At 35.1% G+C, this 20,000-nt stretch overlaps 1 protein-coding gene across 1 annotated transcript in view; it reads left to right on the top strand.

Moving 5' to 3' along the window:
* The window catches only part of LOC145248933 (uncharacterized), a 52,534-nt gene that overhangs the window by 20,137 nt on the left and 12,397 nt on the right, over positions 1-20,000 (top strand). The window contains exon 3 of the mRNA XM_080110725.1: positions 865-940. Coding sequence (XP_079966851.1) covers positions 865-940 — 76 coding nt within the window. The remainder of the gene's footprint in view (positions 1-864; positions 941-20,000) is intronic.

Raw genomic sequence — 20,000 nt, 5'->3', positions numbered from 1 at the left:
GGAATTTATTAATCCCATAGTGGCTCAACCAATATTGTGTCACTCTAGTCCGTCTGCTCGCACTTTTCTCAATAATTACAACTTGGAATTTTTTAAAATTTTGCACAAGCATTAAACATGATATGAGTAAAATAGTAACTGAACGGATTATCCGGGAAAACTCCGGTGTCTCCATCTAGGAGTGTCTTTCGGGTTAAAATGGCTAAAATTGACACTTTTGTGCTTATTAAAAAAAAATTGATGCCTTGGATTTTTATAAAACTTTCTGAAAAGTTGTAACTAACTTATTTCTATATAATTTTATTTGCGATAACTCTTGGGTGTGCCCCAGAGCTCTTTTAGGGCTAATAAAACACTATATTGTTGAGACCATTTTATCATATTTGTCGAAAATTTTCTGTATATGTCTATTTAGCAGTTTTGTATGGTGCTGAACTCATATTTAAATATGATAAGGCCTTGACGACTTTTGGGGCTAAATGGAGTGGGGGCAAATGGTGGACTTAGTCATTTATTTTATTTATTTATTTATTTATTTTGCATGGTGCAGAGCTCAAATTTACATATGTTAAGGCCTAAAACTGCACCGTTTGTTCATTTTCACCAAGATTTGAAGTCCCTTGGGGACTTTTGGGGCTAAATGGGGGGGGGGGCAAATGCTGAACAGTCATTTTTTTATGCCTCGTTCACTGTGCACTCACGGGGGGGGGGACCATGCATGCTTCACTTGTTTAAATTTAGATTCGCATTTCATATTATAATGACTGAAACACAAATTCCAATGGAATTCCTACGTTTTTTACTAGAAATATATCGCTTTAAATTTATCATATTTTAAGGCCATTTTCTGATTCTCTTCGATAGGTTTGCAAATCTAACAACATGAAACTCTTATCTGTGGAACAACACGCCGAAAAGAATTGGTTGGAAAAGATTATTGGTGAGTTGATTTTGCTAAAGATACCAACACTCTAATAGCCATTAACTATTAGAGTGTCTGTGCATTTCATGTGACAAATAAAGACATATGACAATGTGACACAATATGACAGCTTGGGTTAGAAACACAGTCGAAGTAATCTCAACTCGAAGCCGCATGATGAAAAAATAATAATGATAATCTTCATTCCATTTAATAACATCTCTCTGAAAAGAGATGGGATTCATTCTCAGAGGACTTTCCAAAATCCCGGTTCCAAACCAGGAACTTCAAAGCTTAAGGGTTTTCCCAAAGATATTGGTGATACCCACAATAGCAGAGGTCTAAAATTGGCCCAACACATTAGGAATTCGTAGGTTTTTTTTTGTTTTGTTTTTTTTTTTCAAATGTCCTTCCAGACGACTTGATAATACACCTAATGTACTAAGTATCCCTGGGATTCCTTGGGTTTTAACCCGTGCATACGTCTTACCTCAAAAAATTTACTCCTCTTTTCATCACCAGCACCGCACATTTACTAATCCCAAACTCCATCCCAATGTCTTCTGAGTATGTCCCCACAAGTTCTACCAGTCTCTCCATTCCCTTTTCATTTCTACCGAATATTTTCATTTCTACCGAATATTTTCAAATCATCCATAAACAGTAGATGGTTGAGGCGTCTGTCACCAGATCCAAAGTTATATCCCAGTTTTTCTCTCTTCAGGAGGATGCTCAGTGGCATCATTATTATTACAAAAAGAAGTGGAGATAACGAATCTCCTTGGAATATTCCACATTTAATACCAACTTGCTCCATCTCCTCTCTGTTTGCTGTCAGCACCGTTTTCCATTGAGCCATACTTGTCTCCAAAAGCCTTACTACATTCTCAGCAAACTTCATCATCAATAGTGTTTCACGTATCCATGAATGAGGAACCATGTCATAAGCCTTTCTGTAATCAATCCATACTACGCTCAGATTCCTCTTCATCTTTGCATCCTGCATTACTGCTTTATCAATCAGTAGTTGCTCTTCGGTACCACTCGAACCTTTCCGACACCCTTTCTGTTCGTCAGGAAAAACACCATTACTCTCAAGATGTTCATAATTTTTTCCGCAAAGATTCCAGTTAACAGTTTCCACATTAGTGGTAGACATGTAATTGGTCTATAATTATTGGCATCTGTTTCGTTTGCAAGATCTTCCCTAATCAGTGTTGTTCTTCCCTTCACAAGCCAATCAGACAGTTTTCCGACTCTACAGGGCAGCATCTATAGGTGGATAAAGGCATGGAAACTGTTTAAACCAGAATCCCACCACTCTATCTGGACCAGATGCTTTCCAGTTTTTCATCCTTCGTATGCCAACCTTCACGTCATCATTGGTTATCTCGACGTTCTTCATCTGCTACATTCCTGATACCCTTCTCTGACATCTCCCAACCAGCTAGCCTTCTTATTATATCGCCCTTCTTATAATAATAATAATAATAATAATAATAATAATAATAATAATAATAATAATAGAAACAAAAAAGCTCGGAAATATAATTTTTGGAGAGAGATTGAAAATCACAACATTCTGTTAATATCTTTCTAGGGCAATTGCTCTTGACATATCAAAGGTCTTTGATAGGGTATAGCATAAAGGCCTACCTCACAAGATTTCCAGCTATGGCATAGCTGGAAATGTCTTCTCAATTATTAAATCATTTCTCTCTGATAGGCTCATAAGAGAAGCGGTCGATGGGCAGAAATCAGAAGCGCACAGTATTAATGCTGGAGTCCCTCAGGGGCCCATCCTGGGCCCAACTCTCTCCCTGATCTACATCAATGATCTCCCAAAACACATACTTAGATCATTCGTTGATATTTATGTGGACGACACTACCATCTATGGCAACACATCAAAGGCCGTAAATGACCAAGTTCTCTCTGATTCTCTCTCCTCTGATCTTGAGTGCGTGATACAATGGGGTAAGAGGTGGCTGGTTACTTTTAATGCATCTAAAACCAGGTTTCTATCTTTACATCATGAACGCTCTGATCCCCATCTGGCATCAATTGAAATGGATGGCGCTCGTCTAGGGGAGGTTCCATGTTTTGACAAGCTTCTGAGATTGACCTTTTACTCCTGATTTGAAATGGAACACGTACATCAAATCTGTTGGCTGGAGAAATAGTGGCATCCTTCTACCGCTCCAGTAGATATCTCACTCCTGATGCAATTCTATATCTATATAAAAGCTAAGTACGTCCAAGAATGGAGTACTATTGTCACATCTGGGTAGGAGCTGCTAGAAGCAGCTTATTCTGCCTTGAGAGAGTTCAAAATAGACTGCGTAGCTTAGTGGGGGATGCTCTTTTCTCTTCTATGTAACCTGTGTGTGTGTTTTCGTGAAAGTTTGGTGAGATGGGCCATAGATTGAAGCTCAGCTGAGTACTTGCCATGAAAAAAACGATGAAGCAAAGACAGGTTTGCAACGTCTCTTTTGTGGGAAAAAGATTGCAGGGAAGAGAAAAGAGCATCCCCCACTAAGCTACGAAGTCTATTTTGAACTCTGTCAACTGTTCACACAAAATATTGCCAACCTAGTAAACAGCTTTTTCTTCTCCTTTTGTCAGAAAAATCACTCATTGAACAAATGAGGATTGAGGGACAAATAAGGAGAAGCGAGAATAACGAGAACTGCCGATAACGCATCCACAATCTGTGCCTAAATCAAAACGTAGATTCCCTGAACAAAGCTTCTTTCTTAGAACTGCACACCTGTGTAACTCTGTTCCATTTGCCCGCTTCCCAGCTTACAACTTGGTTTTCTTCAAGTCCAACATAAACAAAATCTTGATGAACCCCCCTTAAGTAATCCAATTTACCAAATTTCCATTATTAACGATTACTACAATATTATCCCATTGACTACTATACACTCTATAACCCTTATCCTCGAGTGGCCTAAGGGCCTTGATAAACGGAAGAGAGTTCCACAGGCATGCAGTTCTAAGAAAGAAGATTTATTCATGGAATCTACGTTTAGGTCTAGCAGCTCCTGTGGCAACAGTACTCCATCGTTAGCCGTATCTGGCTTTTATATAGGTAGAGAACTGCATCAGGAGTGAGATATCTACTGGAGCGGTAGAAGGATCCTACCATTTTTCCAGCGACCTAAGCAACAGATTTTATATATGTGTTCCATTTCAGATCAGGAGTAAAGGTTAGGAATCCTATACTCCGCTATAGTCTTCATTTTCATATCAATACAGAATACATGAATACAGAAATGAAGTTCACATAACTACTAAAAGACAATCATACCATAATGTGAACATTTGTTAAAAACTAAGATAATATAGTAAACATCTACGATATTAAATCAGGATGGTGGTGAATTTGGGAGGAGACATTATTATTATTATTATTATTATTATTATTATTATTATTTCACTCACTAGGAGTTGTCTCACAGGCCATTATCAATGATCGCTCACTGGCAGTAACTAGTGTTATTCGCTGGAGGCCGAGTGATAACAAGTCTCCCCAGATTTCCAGTGTTCTCCACCTCTTGACCACTCGTGCAGATGATTGTACGTTATCGCAACAGCCGTTTGCCATTGATTTATCGTTGGCATCGGCCATTGGTGTTCCCTGAGAAAATGCCTCCGCAAGGTACCAGATTTGAACTGCACACTTCCAGTGGAGATCTAATTAGTACTCTCCCACCTCGGACTTTCCATCCTCCCTGACCCTTCACAATTAGTTGGTGTGGCGCCAATCGATGTAATCTACAGTTTTTTTTTGCCATTTTACGGGGAACTTGAACTCTGTGTAAACGGGTTTTAATTTAATGGTTGCCCCCTGGGGTTTTTCTTTCACTTTCTTCGCATATATATATATATATATATATATATATATATATATATATATATGATATATATATATATATATATATATATATATATGATATATATATATGATACACTTTTTTGTAATAGAGCGTGTATTTATTTTATTTTTGGAATTTTATTTCTTTAATTAAATTTGATTCATACTTTCTTTTTCATTTTATTTTAATTTATTTTTATTATTATATTTTCCACGCTAATATTTTTATTTTTTGTTACATTTATTTTTTTCATACATATTCAAATAATATTTTGGCCTTTTTTGCCTCAAATTTAATGTACTCTTTATTTTTAGTTCATGTCAAAACTTTAATTAAAACTGATTAGTTAATGAATTTTAAGATGAATTTGTGTTCGTTCGTCTGGGGAGAGAATAGAGAATTTCCTATTTCATTTCCCATTTCAGTCATGCAAATTATTTACAGATAAAATGTTATAAAAAAACAATAACTTTAAGTTTTAAATTTATTTCAAAGAAATAAATTATGCCCGGTGCTAAAATATTGAATTCATCGATCGTTTTAGTTAAAAAAAAAAAAAAATAACAGCAAAAACAAAACAAACAAAACTGTGGTGAAAAATGCTTCTAACTTTAAAATATTTGGAAATATTCAATTAAAAGTTTTATTTATTATTAAAAGAACGGACTGAAAAATATTCTCATACGAAAATTGTTTTTGTTTTTTGTTTTTTTTGTTCTTTTGCAATTTAAAAAATAAATAAAATAAAATATTCGACTTTCTTCAATAGAAATAAAAGTTCAAAAACAAGTTCACTTACTGTTATATTTTGTTAGATTAAAATTATCCCAATGTGCAATTATACTAATTGCAATTATATAATTATCTAAATGGAGAATTGTTTTTTTTCTCTTTAGGAGAAGAAAAAACATGCACGTTTGGACTAACTTCATAAAATTACCAGTCATTTTTTAAGACAACGAAAAATATTTTTATGGCCACGTGGTTGAACACAGGAAACTTCAGGCACCCTTTACGTACATGCTGATCTGGTAATGACGTCACGTTGTCATGTTCACCAGCCTCCTCTCTCGGTAGACGTGGTACGACTCAGAGGTTATGCAAAAATCTATTGACTTGTTTGATTTGGTTTTAAACGAAGAATCAATCTGTCATTTTTGTAAAAGTTGTTGCTTTGTTTTGTAGCTTCAGGAAGAAAAAAATCCATAACCAAATAGAACAAAGTACGTATAAGACTTATAATTCAGGACATCAGAAAATCCTATTTTCATAATGTAACAAGGGTGCTTCTTTAGAATACTCTCGCAATGAAAAAAAAATGCTTTAAATGCTTAGAGACTTGAAGCTTTAACAAAAATGTATGCCTTTCGCGTGACGTCATAGATTATGATTTACGTAATGATCCAAAACAGGTATTCAAACCGATGATAAAAAATAAATAAATGGGTAAATGTTATCGATAGCGTTGGAAAACATTTCTCATTAAAATCGCTATAGACAACGCGTGAAGCCATTTGATATAAGAAGCTAACAAGAACGAAAGCGGATTATTGCAAAGATAAGAGATGCCTATTGGCTTTAGTCTTTAAAAGACCCAGAAAATAGAAGGAAGAGGATTTCAGAAGCCTGCAATTCTTGAAAAAAAAAAGCTACTGAAGTGAGAAGCTGTATTACAATGAGGTATCAAAACAGCAAATTGATGGAGACCAGTCGGCCAACGAGCTGGAACAAAGGAGGCAGGGGATATATCAGAAAATTCTGAATTTCATATGACATGATAGTATTTATAGAAAAGACTGAGACTAGCAACATCACGTCTATGAGAGAAAGGTCGTGGAGAAGAAGAAAGGGTGCAGCCGATTACAGATAAGTCTTTGCACCTTATAAAAACCCCTCCAATAGGCAAAGATCTGCCAGCGCAAATATGACGACAATACCTCATACATGGTATAATAGTAGATTTGTAAACATAGAGAATAACCTTAGTTGTAAGAAAGTGATTAGATTGATATGGAGAATCGACTTCACAAGAAGCGAAAGAGTTGTGGATCTAATATATGGATTCCAAGAAAGATTTGAACCCAAGAAGTTTCAGAGTCGATTTCTCCTCAGGAGCAGAACCATCCATGAAAATTTAACGAAAAAAAAAGGGACAAGTCTACGATTGAAAGACACAAGCTGAGTTTTAACAGAATTTAACGAAGCAAGGAATTTCGTACTATTTTAATAGTCAAAACCAATGTATTTTGCTTCTACTTATGCACTGACGTTAAAACAATTTAATAGTCACTATATACTCGAACTAGCAGGAAGACCCGACATTGTCCGGGATTGAATGGGGGCCAACAAATATCCCACCCTCCCATATTCCCATTGTCATCAAAATCGGTTAAATCGTTAATTTTTAATCAAATCAGTTGATTGCCTGCTACAGTTAGAGACCTCCACCCGCAGTGCCTCGGAACGAAGCTTCACATGCCACCTCGCAGTAACTTATTTCACAATACTTTATAGTCTACATTGCACTGTAGAGAATCTACTGTTGATTTTATAAAATTATCTGTAAATAATGGCTTCACCTAAAGTTTAAAATGCAAAAGTCAAGTATCATAGTTCAATTCTAAACAGAAACATTTAGTTTGGACGTGCCCCTGTCTTATCAAAGAACCAACCATAAATTTTATGAAATTATTTGTACAGAATTACTTGAATTAAAGTTAAACGTATAAAAGTCAATACCATGGTTCAATTGTGCTCTAAATAGAAACAATCATTTCGAACGCACCCCTGCCTTATTAAAGGACCTATTTTTTATTTTATAGGCTGGATCTTTCTGCTTGTGCGGTGATAAAACGTTTCAAATGCACTTGTGGCGTTAGGTTGCATAAAGGTGTTACTTTTGGTCAACATCGGATTTCATTCTTTAGTCGAATTTGTTCGATTATGGATTTTTAGATACTTATCAGATGCATTCCGATAAAAAAAAAAACTAGGAAAGAACACTCTCAGACATTTCAATATCTTCATGTGAAATTTCAAATAAATCGGCCCAGCCGTTTCCGAGTCCATGGGAAAATGTCTGTCTCTCTAACACATACACAGACATACATACGCAGATAGAACGTTCCTTTTTATACAATAGTATAGAAAAACATTATTTACAAAAGCCAACGACGTAGTCGGTAAACCTAATGGCAGGGATGTCGCTCAGGTTATTAGGAGGAGGTAAAGAACGCTGAGAAATAGTTTAATTACAAATTTGTGGTTTCTTTTAATCAGAGAAATATTTCAAAAGAAATTACCTTTTCTTATTATTGGGATTCTTCAGACTACTGTTCTCATCTTGAGTGTCATTTTTACAGCGTTTCGGTCAATGTAACATTTTCCCTTCTTCAGTAGATCTTGTTGAACTAGGAAATGGTTTTGGGAATTTGAACGGAATTTCGAAGTGAGAATTTTGAATTGGTTGACTTGCCGAGGGTAGGTCGGTGGGGAAGAAAGGAGTGCTGGTAACTGTGACCAACACGGCCGGTGGTCCGTTAATCAAAGAACCTGAGTGCCTATTCCTTACAAGTTAAATAGACATTCCAGTCACGCGTGAATCTCGTTGACTGAGAGTTGGAGTAGATAAAAAGGGGTGGCCGCTCTACAGTTGTTGTAGTAGTTGTTGCTGTCTTTTAGACAAATTACACTTCGACCATCGTTACGCATTTGTTACTTTTACAAGGAAAGACTGCTTGTAAGCAACGTCGACATTTCGTTGCAAGACTTAAACCGTCTTTTCTCCCTCCCTCCCCCCTACTCGTCGGTATGCTAATTCCGACACTTTGTTTACTTCAGGGAAGCAACATGCTCTCGCTCCGTCAGCCATGACTGAATAGAGGTCTTCAGTAATTCACAAGAGTATTTTTCGCAGGACTCATGGCGCAGTGGTTAGAGTAGTTAGAAAAATCAGTAAATATAGTGCTATGCTACAACAGAACACCGACCACTCTAATTTTTTTTTTAGAGGTATTCGAGGTCGCTGACAACGAATCTGATAATTGAACCCGTCGTAAATTTACCGTTTGCATGGTATTAACCCCTGAATCGATGGACTATTTTCCGCTATTTTATAGCTTCCCTTACGATACGCACGTGTGCACGGTAGCATAAACGACGGCTGTTAAATGTGCCTTCGCGTAGCAAACTGCCTTCTCACATGGCGTACGAATCTTCCGCGGACAATTTAAAATTATATGAAAAAGAAATAAAACAAGAAGAAAAGAAAAGCACTCCAAGTGAGTGGGGGGGAATAATTTCGGAAAGATATTTTTTTAGAACATAGAAACGAATCTGATAATCAAACCCGTCACAAATTTACCGTTTGCGTGGTATTAACCCCTGAACCGATGGACTATTTTTCGCCATTTTACAGCTTCCGTTTACGCTACCCGCAAATTTTTTAATGCATTTTAATTGATCTAAAACAAAGTTTTCACGAACGGTTTATAAAAACGTAAGTACCAAACAATTTTGTTTTTCGTTCTTTGGGGGAGGGGGTCAATTATAGAACTGGTGTGGCTTAACATGTGCTTCTGCAGTTTAATTAACCGTTTTTCCGTAAGTAACGCGCCGACATTTACCGATTAGAATACCATTTAACATTTTTAGGAGAGTTTACTGTTTTTTGATTACACTGAGGGAGGAAGTGCTGGAGCGGCGGGGGAGGCTGTTGGGGCGAAAAACGGAAGTGTGGGCAATCTTAAATTATAATTGAAAAAAAAAACCTCTATCCAGTCATGATTAACGGAACGAAAGCATGTTACCTCCGTGAAATAAATAAAGGGTTCCGTTCGTAATTTACACCTAAAGAAAGTCGGAGGTTACATCGACCGAAACATTGTGAAAATCACACTCAAGATGAGAACAGTAATCTGAAGAATCCAAATAATAAGGATAAAAAATCTTCATTCTAAAAATTCAGAAACGTAAAATAACTTTTGTTAACAGGAGACTTTAAAAGAGGATTCTTTCGGCTGATTTATAACCCTTGAATAATACATAGCTAATAATAACAATCACACAACACATAACTAATAATAACAATCACACAAATAACACATACCTAATAATAACAATCACACAACGCATACCTAATAATAACAATCACACAATTAACATATAACTAATAATAACAAAAACACAAACATCACCAGATTGAACTCACGTCGACAAATCAACAACTACCGAATTAGTACGGGAACCTCTGTTATAGAGATCCCTCTCAGTATTAGAATATTCTAGAATCCTCTCGATCTTTCTTGGAGGTTCTGGAAAGTTCTACATCTTTCTATTTCTTTTCTTCCGTTATTGTAAATTTTCGTGAAATAACAGATAAACCCTATCTATAGTTTACAGGAAGATATATTAAGCCCTCGTAACACTTTTCATGCATCCATGCTTATACTGCTCCAGTCTGATGTTCCTTGGTTTCTCTGTTCCTAGCACCTCTATTTTTTTATATAAGTGAGTTTTCTCCCTTAGATCTCCTTCCGAATATTGAGAAATTACGCATCCGTGGATAGGGTGATTCTTCACAGAAAACTTAGCCCTTTAAAAAACCACGGCGTCAATTAATGATTTGCTTGGACGATTCTATTCAAGTGCCTTCTCGTTTTACATCAGCATCGATACTTTCTCTTGCATTACGTCCCTTCTAAGTGGTGCTCCACACTCTTAGTGTTACATCGTAATTAAAATCATCAAGTCATATATGGTATAATTCGATCATATATTTTGTCTTCCACCTCAGATGATCTGCTTTTTTGACTTCCGGTTGTTGCAATATTTTTGACTCGTAGTGTGGTAGATATTTGATTGGTGCCCACACCACCAATATGTTACACAAGGTCAGAAAGTGGGGTCTAAGCAAGCTCCTCTTAAGGAGGGGCACTCTTGCAATTACAAAAATTGCCTGAGTATCCTCGTCGGCATTCCCCGGTCGGGGCGCCTCAGGCAACAAGGACTTGCCCCACCCGAAAACTGGTTGGCAAGGCCTGGGAGGGTGGACCCTCTGAGTAATACCCAGGCGGTGTACCTCAGTCCGACAGGTACTGGGCTAGTTCCCGGCCCCGCCTTTGTCGGGCTGAGTGTCAAGAACGGATCCTTGACGAGTACTTTCTACCCAGTCTCCAAGCCGCCGAAGTCGCTAGGTGACTCATGCCATCACGAACGAGTCATAATGGAGTATGGTCCCTCAGTGTTGCGAGATTCTATTCATAAACGCTGCTGCTAGGAACTGACGAATCAAATTAATTCACGTTCTGCTATCACCCAACCAGAAAACAGAATTGTTCCATAAAAATTAAACCTTTTTAGCAACCTTGCACATGTTTTTTTTTTTTTTTTTTTCGTGTCAACACGATCTTTTGATCTTTGGCTGCAAAATTATAAAGTTCAGAACCTGTACAGAACAGCTGTCTACTGAGAATTCGTCATCTCCAGGACTTTTAAAGAATAACTACCCATCGGAAACTCTTCTGAAACACAACATGGCTTACACCTCAAGATCGGTTTATGCTGTCCATTTTCTGGATAATTAAACATGCTCAAGTGGACAAAGAAAGCTCATTTCATAATCATTAATCAAAAAGGGGCATATATTCCTTGTCATCGTCGGTTCATCTGCGAAGCAGACATTCCATTTAAAGTTGTCCTTGCAGACTTCTTACGTCCTTACATGGTTGTCTTGTAATGATGTCATTCCCGCTTTTTCAATCACACCTGACACAACGACACAAATAAAACAGTTCCGTTTTAATTTTGAAGATCATTTTATTTGCCAGTTGACGTCGTCTTTATCTTTCCTATCGAAGGAAGAAGAAAGATGGGAGCTGCAGATGCGAAAATTCGCTCATCGCTTTGTTTATGATCGATTCTGAATTCATTTTTTATTATACTGATCGCGTTAGTGTCTTAAGCCAGACTCCTAAGTTTATGATCTTGCTCGTACCTTGTTTGACTCGACTTTCTCCTTTCCATTGTTCACACAGTAAATGATGGTCCACAAGACCCTACATTCTGTCTATGTGCTAACATGTCTGCGAATTTAAATCTCGAAATGGGTACTAGCTGACATCTCCTTGATATTTACTTCACTCGCCGCTTTAAGATATGAGTTGTTCTTGTGAGTATGATTTACGCTCGAAGTGGCACTCGTAAGTAAGTGTTGTTCAGATCGAGTTCAAGCTTATTTGCATGGTTAGATCTTTTGAATAGCGGCAGAACATCCGGCAATAACATGGTTATTAAGTTTTACAAGATTTCATTTTTTTTCTAATGCAAATACTTCATTGCATACTTGCTTAGACATCCGGAGATAGCCAAGTGCATGTATAGTTTATATTGGTAATGAAAAACACATTGCCTTTCTGATTCAGACGTGGCGTAATTCAACATTTTGCCAAAAACAGCGTAATTTTGTTTCTGGCCTGAAATTCACCGCTTATGTTAAATCCTTTCTAGAAGTATCGAACACTGTGGTGCTTCATACCTAGCAGCTCCACTAAACCAATGTCATCACCAAGACGATACCATACCAGTCAGTTTCGCTTTATCCTTACTTGATAACAATGGTACGTCAATGCCCTTCTACAGTGGAATTGCCAATGTTTTATTTAGTACTGACTATTGCTCTTTCGTTGCATATATTGTCATCCGTGTAATGTAATGTGTTGACATTTTACATGGTTTTTATAATTTCTCTTTCATTCCATCTAGGGCATCACTTTACAGTGACAACCAAAGTGGGGCATTTTACACTGCTGCCTGTACTTCTGCCTGTACTTCTTTTTCTTTAATCCAAATCAATTTCTGACGAGATATAGAAAACGTTTTTCAAAATAAACTCTATTTTTTATTGTAGTGGGGTTTTTATGTAGATGGATCATATCAGTCTGAGAAAACAGTTCATTTAAGATAAAGGAAAACCTTTATGTATTCATTTTTGCGGACTGTTATCCTTATCTTTATAGTTGTTGTTATTTCACCACATTTTGGACAACTTATTCTCTGCCCTTCTTCAGGTGGTTAATCGCGACGGGATAGGAATGCTGAGTCTTATAACTGTGCCCCTAGTAATTACTGCCTTCCATAGTTGTTGTTATCTAATCACCTTTTGGTCAACTAAGCATCTGACCTGCTTTGGGTTGGATTGAAACCGTTATCTTCAGACAATGCTCACCTGGAACCGTGGTGCAGTGGATAGAGGCATTGAATCTTTACGGTTTCGGGTGAATATTGTCTGAAGATAACAGTTTCAATCCTACCCAAAGCAGGCCAGAGAATTAGTTGGCCAAAATGTGGTGAGACAATAACTATGGAAGGCAGTAATTACTGGGGGTATAGTGACAAGATTCAGCAGTTAATCACCTGAATAAGGCCAGAGGATGAGTTGGCCGAAACGTGGTGAAACAAACAATAACTATGAAGATGAGGATAACAGTCCGAAAAAAAAATGCGCAAATTATGAAGCCTCATCTAAAAGGATTAAAAAAAATTAAAAAAATATAAAATAAAATAATAGAAAATCTTTATCTTCGTTATCTTTCGAAGATGTAGTCTTCAAGGCAAGCCGAGATTGCATACAGTAGCATTCTGGGAACTCCCGTGACTTCATTTGATTGGCTGCTTTCCTTTCTAATTAACTATTCCAGCAACGCGGTGTGGGTGGTTTACTGTATGGTAATAGCTTTCCTTACATATTTAACTAGATACTGCGCTCTGGAAAGATTACTCAAATTTCGCTCTGCAGTATTGACAAAATCTCCAACGTATTTTAAACATTACCTGGTAATAAAAGGTCCGAAACAAAACCTTTCAGTACTTGTGGAGATCTTGAACCGAACGCACCTAAGCGTCCGCTCGGCTTTGCCCGGAACATGACGTCAACCGCTGGATTATGCCGAGCGTCGCCGATTATCAAATCTTTACAACGGTACGAAACAGAAAAATAGTAAAATAAATGGCAATCGTAGAAATAAAAATATAGAAAAATAAATAAATAAATAAATAAATAACAACACCTACCGTAATTTTGTTTTAGTATCCATTTAAGGTTTCATAGCAAATATATTTTTCATGCAGGAGGGATTTTACTTTATTTATTTATTTTTTTTTTTGTGTGTTCATTTTTGATAATGTTTAGCAAACAAATATTGTTTTTCTTTTATTTAAAATAATTTTTTTTGTGGTAGTGAGGGGGCTTTTAAAGCTTTCTAAAAGGTTCAAAGAATCAAAACATTTTTTTTATTTTCAAGTATTTTTTATTGTTGTTTTGTTCCAAAAAAAATTTTTACAAAGAAAATCGTAAGAAAATGTTTTTTAAAAAATATTCAATTGTTAAAACTTTTTTTTTTTTTTTGACAAAGAAACTTGTAAAAAAAGGGGAGGTTGTACACCTCCAGTCACATATTTCGCTTATGGAGCCTCTTTTTTCAATGATGCATTTACCGCCAAGATGCAATTGTTTTGGGGATCCATTTAATTTCTTACTTTGACAATAAAAGCAACTATTTCTTTCGTGTGTCTGCAGTTGTTTGTCTATAATTGATAAAATTATAGTGCTGTTAGTCTCCATGTTTTCTTTTTGTGTTTTTCTTTTGTTTTTGTTTTTTTCTTTCAATATTTATCTGAATCGGGGAAAAGCGAGTTGAAGTTCTTTCCTATTCTTTGTCTACTTTGCGACATAGACTACAACGTGTTGGGTAATGTTACACTGCGACGCGACTCTCAACACTGACAACGCCCATCATAGAAGACTGGAATGCACCATGCTGAAATTTCTTTAAATGAACTGCTATACCTCCATTGAACTCAGCCACCCAGAAGGTAAACACACACACACACACACACACATACACACACAAACGCACATACGCACACACACGTACACACATACACACATGCACACATACACACACAACGGAACTTTGAAACTTTCTGGCGCTTTTGTCTACTTCCTATTCAAGAACTTAAAAAATTCTCAGCAAACTTTGGTCTTTCAAAGTATATTTTACATTTCTGCAAAATTGTTATTATTTGCATTTTACAATAATACCAAAATAATACCAAAATCAGTGATTCAAACAAGTAATATTCATTTTTATCCTATGGAATCATCGCTAAACTCTAGTTTTATATAATATGCCATAAAATTACAATTTCATGGCATATTGGAATAGATCTGGATATTTTTTCAATGAAATTGTTTTATATGCGTTCTTATATAGATGGAATTTGGTTGCCGGAAAACATGTCAAAATCACGTTAACCTCTCCTTTTACAATATTTTAAATTATAATTGTTGTGAAAAGGATGATTTTTTTTTACAATATTCATCTGAAAGTCGTTTGTTTGTTACCAAGTATTGTGATTGGTTAATTGACGTTTTCACGTCAGATTACAGACAAACCCGAGCGGTTGACATCATGTTTCGAAAAAGTCGTTGAAATATTTGAAATTATAATTGTGGAAAGTATAGCTTTGTTCTCTTTCACAGCGCATAAATCGTTGGAAATTAGTAAAAAAAAAAAAAAAAAAAATCAAAAAATCCGATCTTAAAAAGAGCTTTTCTCTCTTATAATTCTTATATTCTCGCTTTCATTTTAAAATCCCCGTTGCCATCTGGTGATCCACTCATAGAATTTTTTTTTATCCATTCGCTAATTTAACTACATCTATACTAATTGGTAGTGCTGTTTTTGGTACTTTGAAATGGCGTTACACTATCCGAAACCAAAAGCGGCACTACAGTTTTATGGCATATTGGAACAGCTCTTGATATTTTTTCAATGAAATTGCTTTATTTTCTTATATAGATGGAATTTTGTAGCCGGAGAACATGTCAAAACCACGTTAACCTCTCTTTTTGCAAACGGCACCGTTACTGAATATGTTAATGTTAACCAACTTTCTAAAGTCTGTGTTTCTTCGTTAATCTTGCAAAGTTACTCTAAAGATCGTTTTTAAACATTTCATTTCAAAGCTATTTCAACTTCCCCTCGTGCTCTATAAGTTTAGTTAATACATATATAATGCATATACGGCAATAGAAAAGCATACCCGCAAAGAAGGTGGGATCTCTTTACCATGCTAAAGAAAATTACTCACACGGTAATGTTACACGCGTGTTAACATGTAGATACCGTCGCAAGGAAACAAAGACAACGAAAGAAATCGACTCACTCTTCTTTCAGTGAAACAACAGACATTTATTTACAGGTACTTTCCAGAATAACGCTTTGTCTCTTGTTCAAAAGTCTTCCCGTACTCCAATGCACTTTACAAGACTCTGCCATGTCAAACACGCAATACTCTGTCTTTTTCTGACCGTGTTTAGGACACGTTTTTTTTTTCCTGTCGTTCTTGGTCCATGTATGTAACACGTGTTTGCTCTGTCCATCTCTAACCTTTAGGGTCCATGCTTTTCTCTTTTTATAATATTTTCCTTTCCTTTTTCTTCTTGCTCGTGACGTCACCTCGCACACGGCTTGGTCATTTGCAAACAACTGCTGCTGTCATTGTGTGCGCGCCCGCGCTATGTTACAATACCAAAGAGTATCCTATATTTTTACAAAGCCACGATTCGCCCATGTATGGAGTACTGTTGCCATATCTGGACTGATGTACTTATCATTTGTCTCTACCTCTTAGACAGGGTTAAAAAAAAAAAAAGGAAAAATAGGTTTCGCACTTTTGGCCAAGCTCTGTCCCATCGCAACTACTGTTGCATTCATGTGCTTGTTTTGCTAGTACTTTAATGGGATATGCTCTGATGAACTCATAACACTTGTGCCCCATCGGCATACTTTTCACTGTTGAGGGGCCTGGATGGCAGAAAACCTAATCTTACAGTTTCTTCGATTGGACTATTTTTTCTACACAAGCATCACCACATTATCAAGGCCAATAGGCCACTCGAGGATAAGGGGTAAAGAGTGTACATTAGAAATTGGACAATATAGTAATCAATTCGGTAAATTTGTTAACTTATATGTAACGGCTCATCAAGAACTTGTTTACGTTAGACTTGAAGACAACCATATTGTAGTCAGCCGGAAAGCAGGCAAACGGAAGACAATTCCACAGGCGTGCAGTTCTAAGAAAGAAGCTTTGTTCATGGAATCTACGTTTAGGTTTAGGCACAGACTGCTAAACTTTGGAATTCTGCTTCGCTAATTGAACTTACATGCAGAAATTTAAGCGTAATGTGAACAGACATCTCGTTGTTCAGCTCCCCACAACCCCCTATTAGGCATGATCTCAAATAGTAGCCCTTTTCGTCCGGATTGTAATATACTTTGTTTAGGATGAAAAAGTGAAAAAAATAAAAAATAAAAAAATAAAAAAATTGAACTATTGATGCATTATTTTATTGTTTCATATAAAATATCAAGCAGTAGCAAAAGGAATAAATTCAACAAAAAAAAATATTTTTTAAAAAGATTTTATTAATGCTGTATCCTTGAAAGGCGGGAAATGATCAATACAAACACAGTGGTATGATTAACAAAAGTATGTTACAGAAAGTATACGTTTGATTCTGTGGCCATAACTGCCACATCATTTAGTCGTAGATGTAGTTATTGTGACTGGGTAATTCCATTTGCAACCGAAATAGGTAGATCAAATTACGTGGCGAAAAAATAATAAGACAAAAAAAAGAAAGATGAAGGGAAGAACAGAAGAAAAATAAAAGAAAAGTTATAAAAAAAATCAATTTAAGTTACACTTGGATTGTCAATAGTGCATGGGGTTACAAATGGGCACGAGAAAATTGTATGTGACACGATGCAGGTTCTTTCGTTCAGTTTGAAGAAATAATGTATTCTCGAACACACACACACACACACACGAGTGTGTGTGTGTGTGTGTGTGTGTGTGTGTTCCATATCGAAACGTTGATTTAATTTGAATAAAATAAAATACCCATCAAGTGCGCTTGAAAGCCAAATCACAACGTAATATTAGGAAAATGAACAAATATTTTACTTGTTTGAAATTTATAACATTGATATATTTCGGAGCAAAACTCCATCCTCAGTATGTTGTTTTCTTTCTTTTTTATTTTCTTCTTCTTTCTTGCCATGTTGCAAAGATGGAGAAAGAAAATTCTGTTTGTAAAGAGCCGCGTGTTGTATCTCAGAGATTGTATTTTGAAATGGTGGAACAGTACGTAGACAACGCGAGAATAACGTCAAGAAAACAACATACTGAGGATGGAGTGTACCTTCGAAATATATTTATGTTATGAATTTCAAACAAGTAAAATATTTGTTTATTTCCTAATATTAAGCTATGATTTGGCTTTCAAGCGCACTTGATCAGTATTATATATATATATATATATATATATATATATATATATATATATATATATATATATATATATATATATATATATATAAGAATAATGGAAATAGTATCTCGACGAGATAGAGAGCTGAAAAGGGAATAAACCAAGTTATATGTCCATTAACGTTTCGTCTTTATTGTATGACTTCTTTTGAATGAATAAATTGAAGAATATATAATATCATTACACTATTTGAAATTATAATCGTTGCGAAAAGTATGATTTTGCTCTCTTTCAGAGCGCAAAAGTCGTTGGAAATTAAAAAAAAAAAAAAACTAAACATGAATCGGCAGTGACTTTTCCATGTCACTCATAGTCAAGCCCACGTATCATCTGGCGTGATATTGTATACAAACACAGACGGAATTTGATGAACGACATTATCATTATTATTTTATTTATTTATTTATTTTTGCGAATTAGTCTACCGGATGAATTATCCCCCGTATAATAATCAATATAAATCAGTAATTTCGTTCTTAAACATACATACGCTGTGCATAAATTAAAATATTATGTATGTATTGTACGATCAGGCAACGCCGGGCTGCTAGCTAATATATATAAATGACCTTGTGGGTGGGTGTGCGAAAATCTCTGCTAAACTTCACTCTAATTATTTGGTCTACAGAGTGGACATTTGATATATAGGGTATTTAGACCTGTGGAACACTTTTGGTTTGGTTTTAGCCTGTAAAAATAGCTGGTAAGTGGTCAAAATTAAAAAATAAACACATTTGACTTAAGCAGAGTTACATCGATTATCTACTGAACGTGCGTACATATACATTGTTATCTTAAGTCGCTTCATTTTTTACCCATTTTTATCGTGTGGTGAAAGCTCAGGCAGTATTCACGTAGGCTGAAGCGCTAAAGAACGACTATGGCTGGAGTGCTGAATGTTTCGGTTTCGATGCCAGCTGATGGCACCCAAGTCATTTCTTTCTTTTTAACTTTTGAAATCATTTACTGCATACATTGGTTACAATATAATAATCAATATGGCGTTTACTCTATAATACGAAATCTGCAGAAATTAAAACAGCATATATACCGTATAGTATATATACATATCGTATAGTATATATATATATATATATTTACATATATATGCTTATATATATTTCATATATATATATATATATATATATATATATATATATATATACTTCTTTTTGTTTTAAATAAGCATTAAGAAAAGAATTATATCTTACCGTACTATCTATCTATCTATCTATCTATCTATATATATATATATATATATATATATATATATATATACATATATATATTTACATATATATGCATCTATATATATACATATATATGCATCTATATATATGCATATATGTGTGTATATATATACATATATATACATATATACATATATATACATATATATATATAAATATATATATCTATATATATATATATATATATATATATACATATATATATTTACATATATATGCATCTATATATATACATATATATGCATCTATATATATGCATATATGTGTGTATATATATACATATATATACATATATACATATATATACATATATATATATAATATATATATATATATATATATATATATATATATATATATATATATATATATATATATATATATATATATATATATATACTTCTTATTTGTTTTAAATAAGCATTTAGAAAAGAATTATATCTTACACCACGACTTCCGTATTGAGAACTGTTATATTAACCTCGTTAAATCTTCATTAGTGGTTTTACCTCTGGAAAATCTTAATTTGGAATTATATATATATA

Source organism: Euprymna scolopes, chromosome 27 (assembly GCF_053919585.1).
Source record: "Euprymna scolopes isolate OS-2025 chromosome 27, ASM5391958v1, whole genome shotgun sequence".
Lineage (NCBI taxonomy): Eukaryota > Metazoa > Mollusca > Cephalopoda > Sepiida > Sepiolidae > Euprymna > Euprymna scolopes.
The sequence above is the reverse complement of the archived record's forward strand: the minus strand, read 5'-3'. Positions and strand labels throughout refer to the sequence as shown.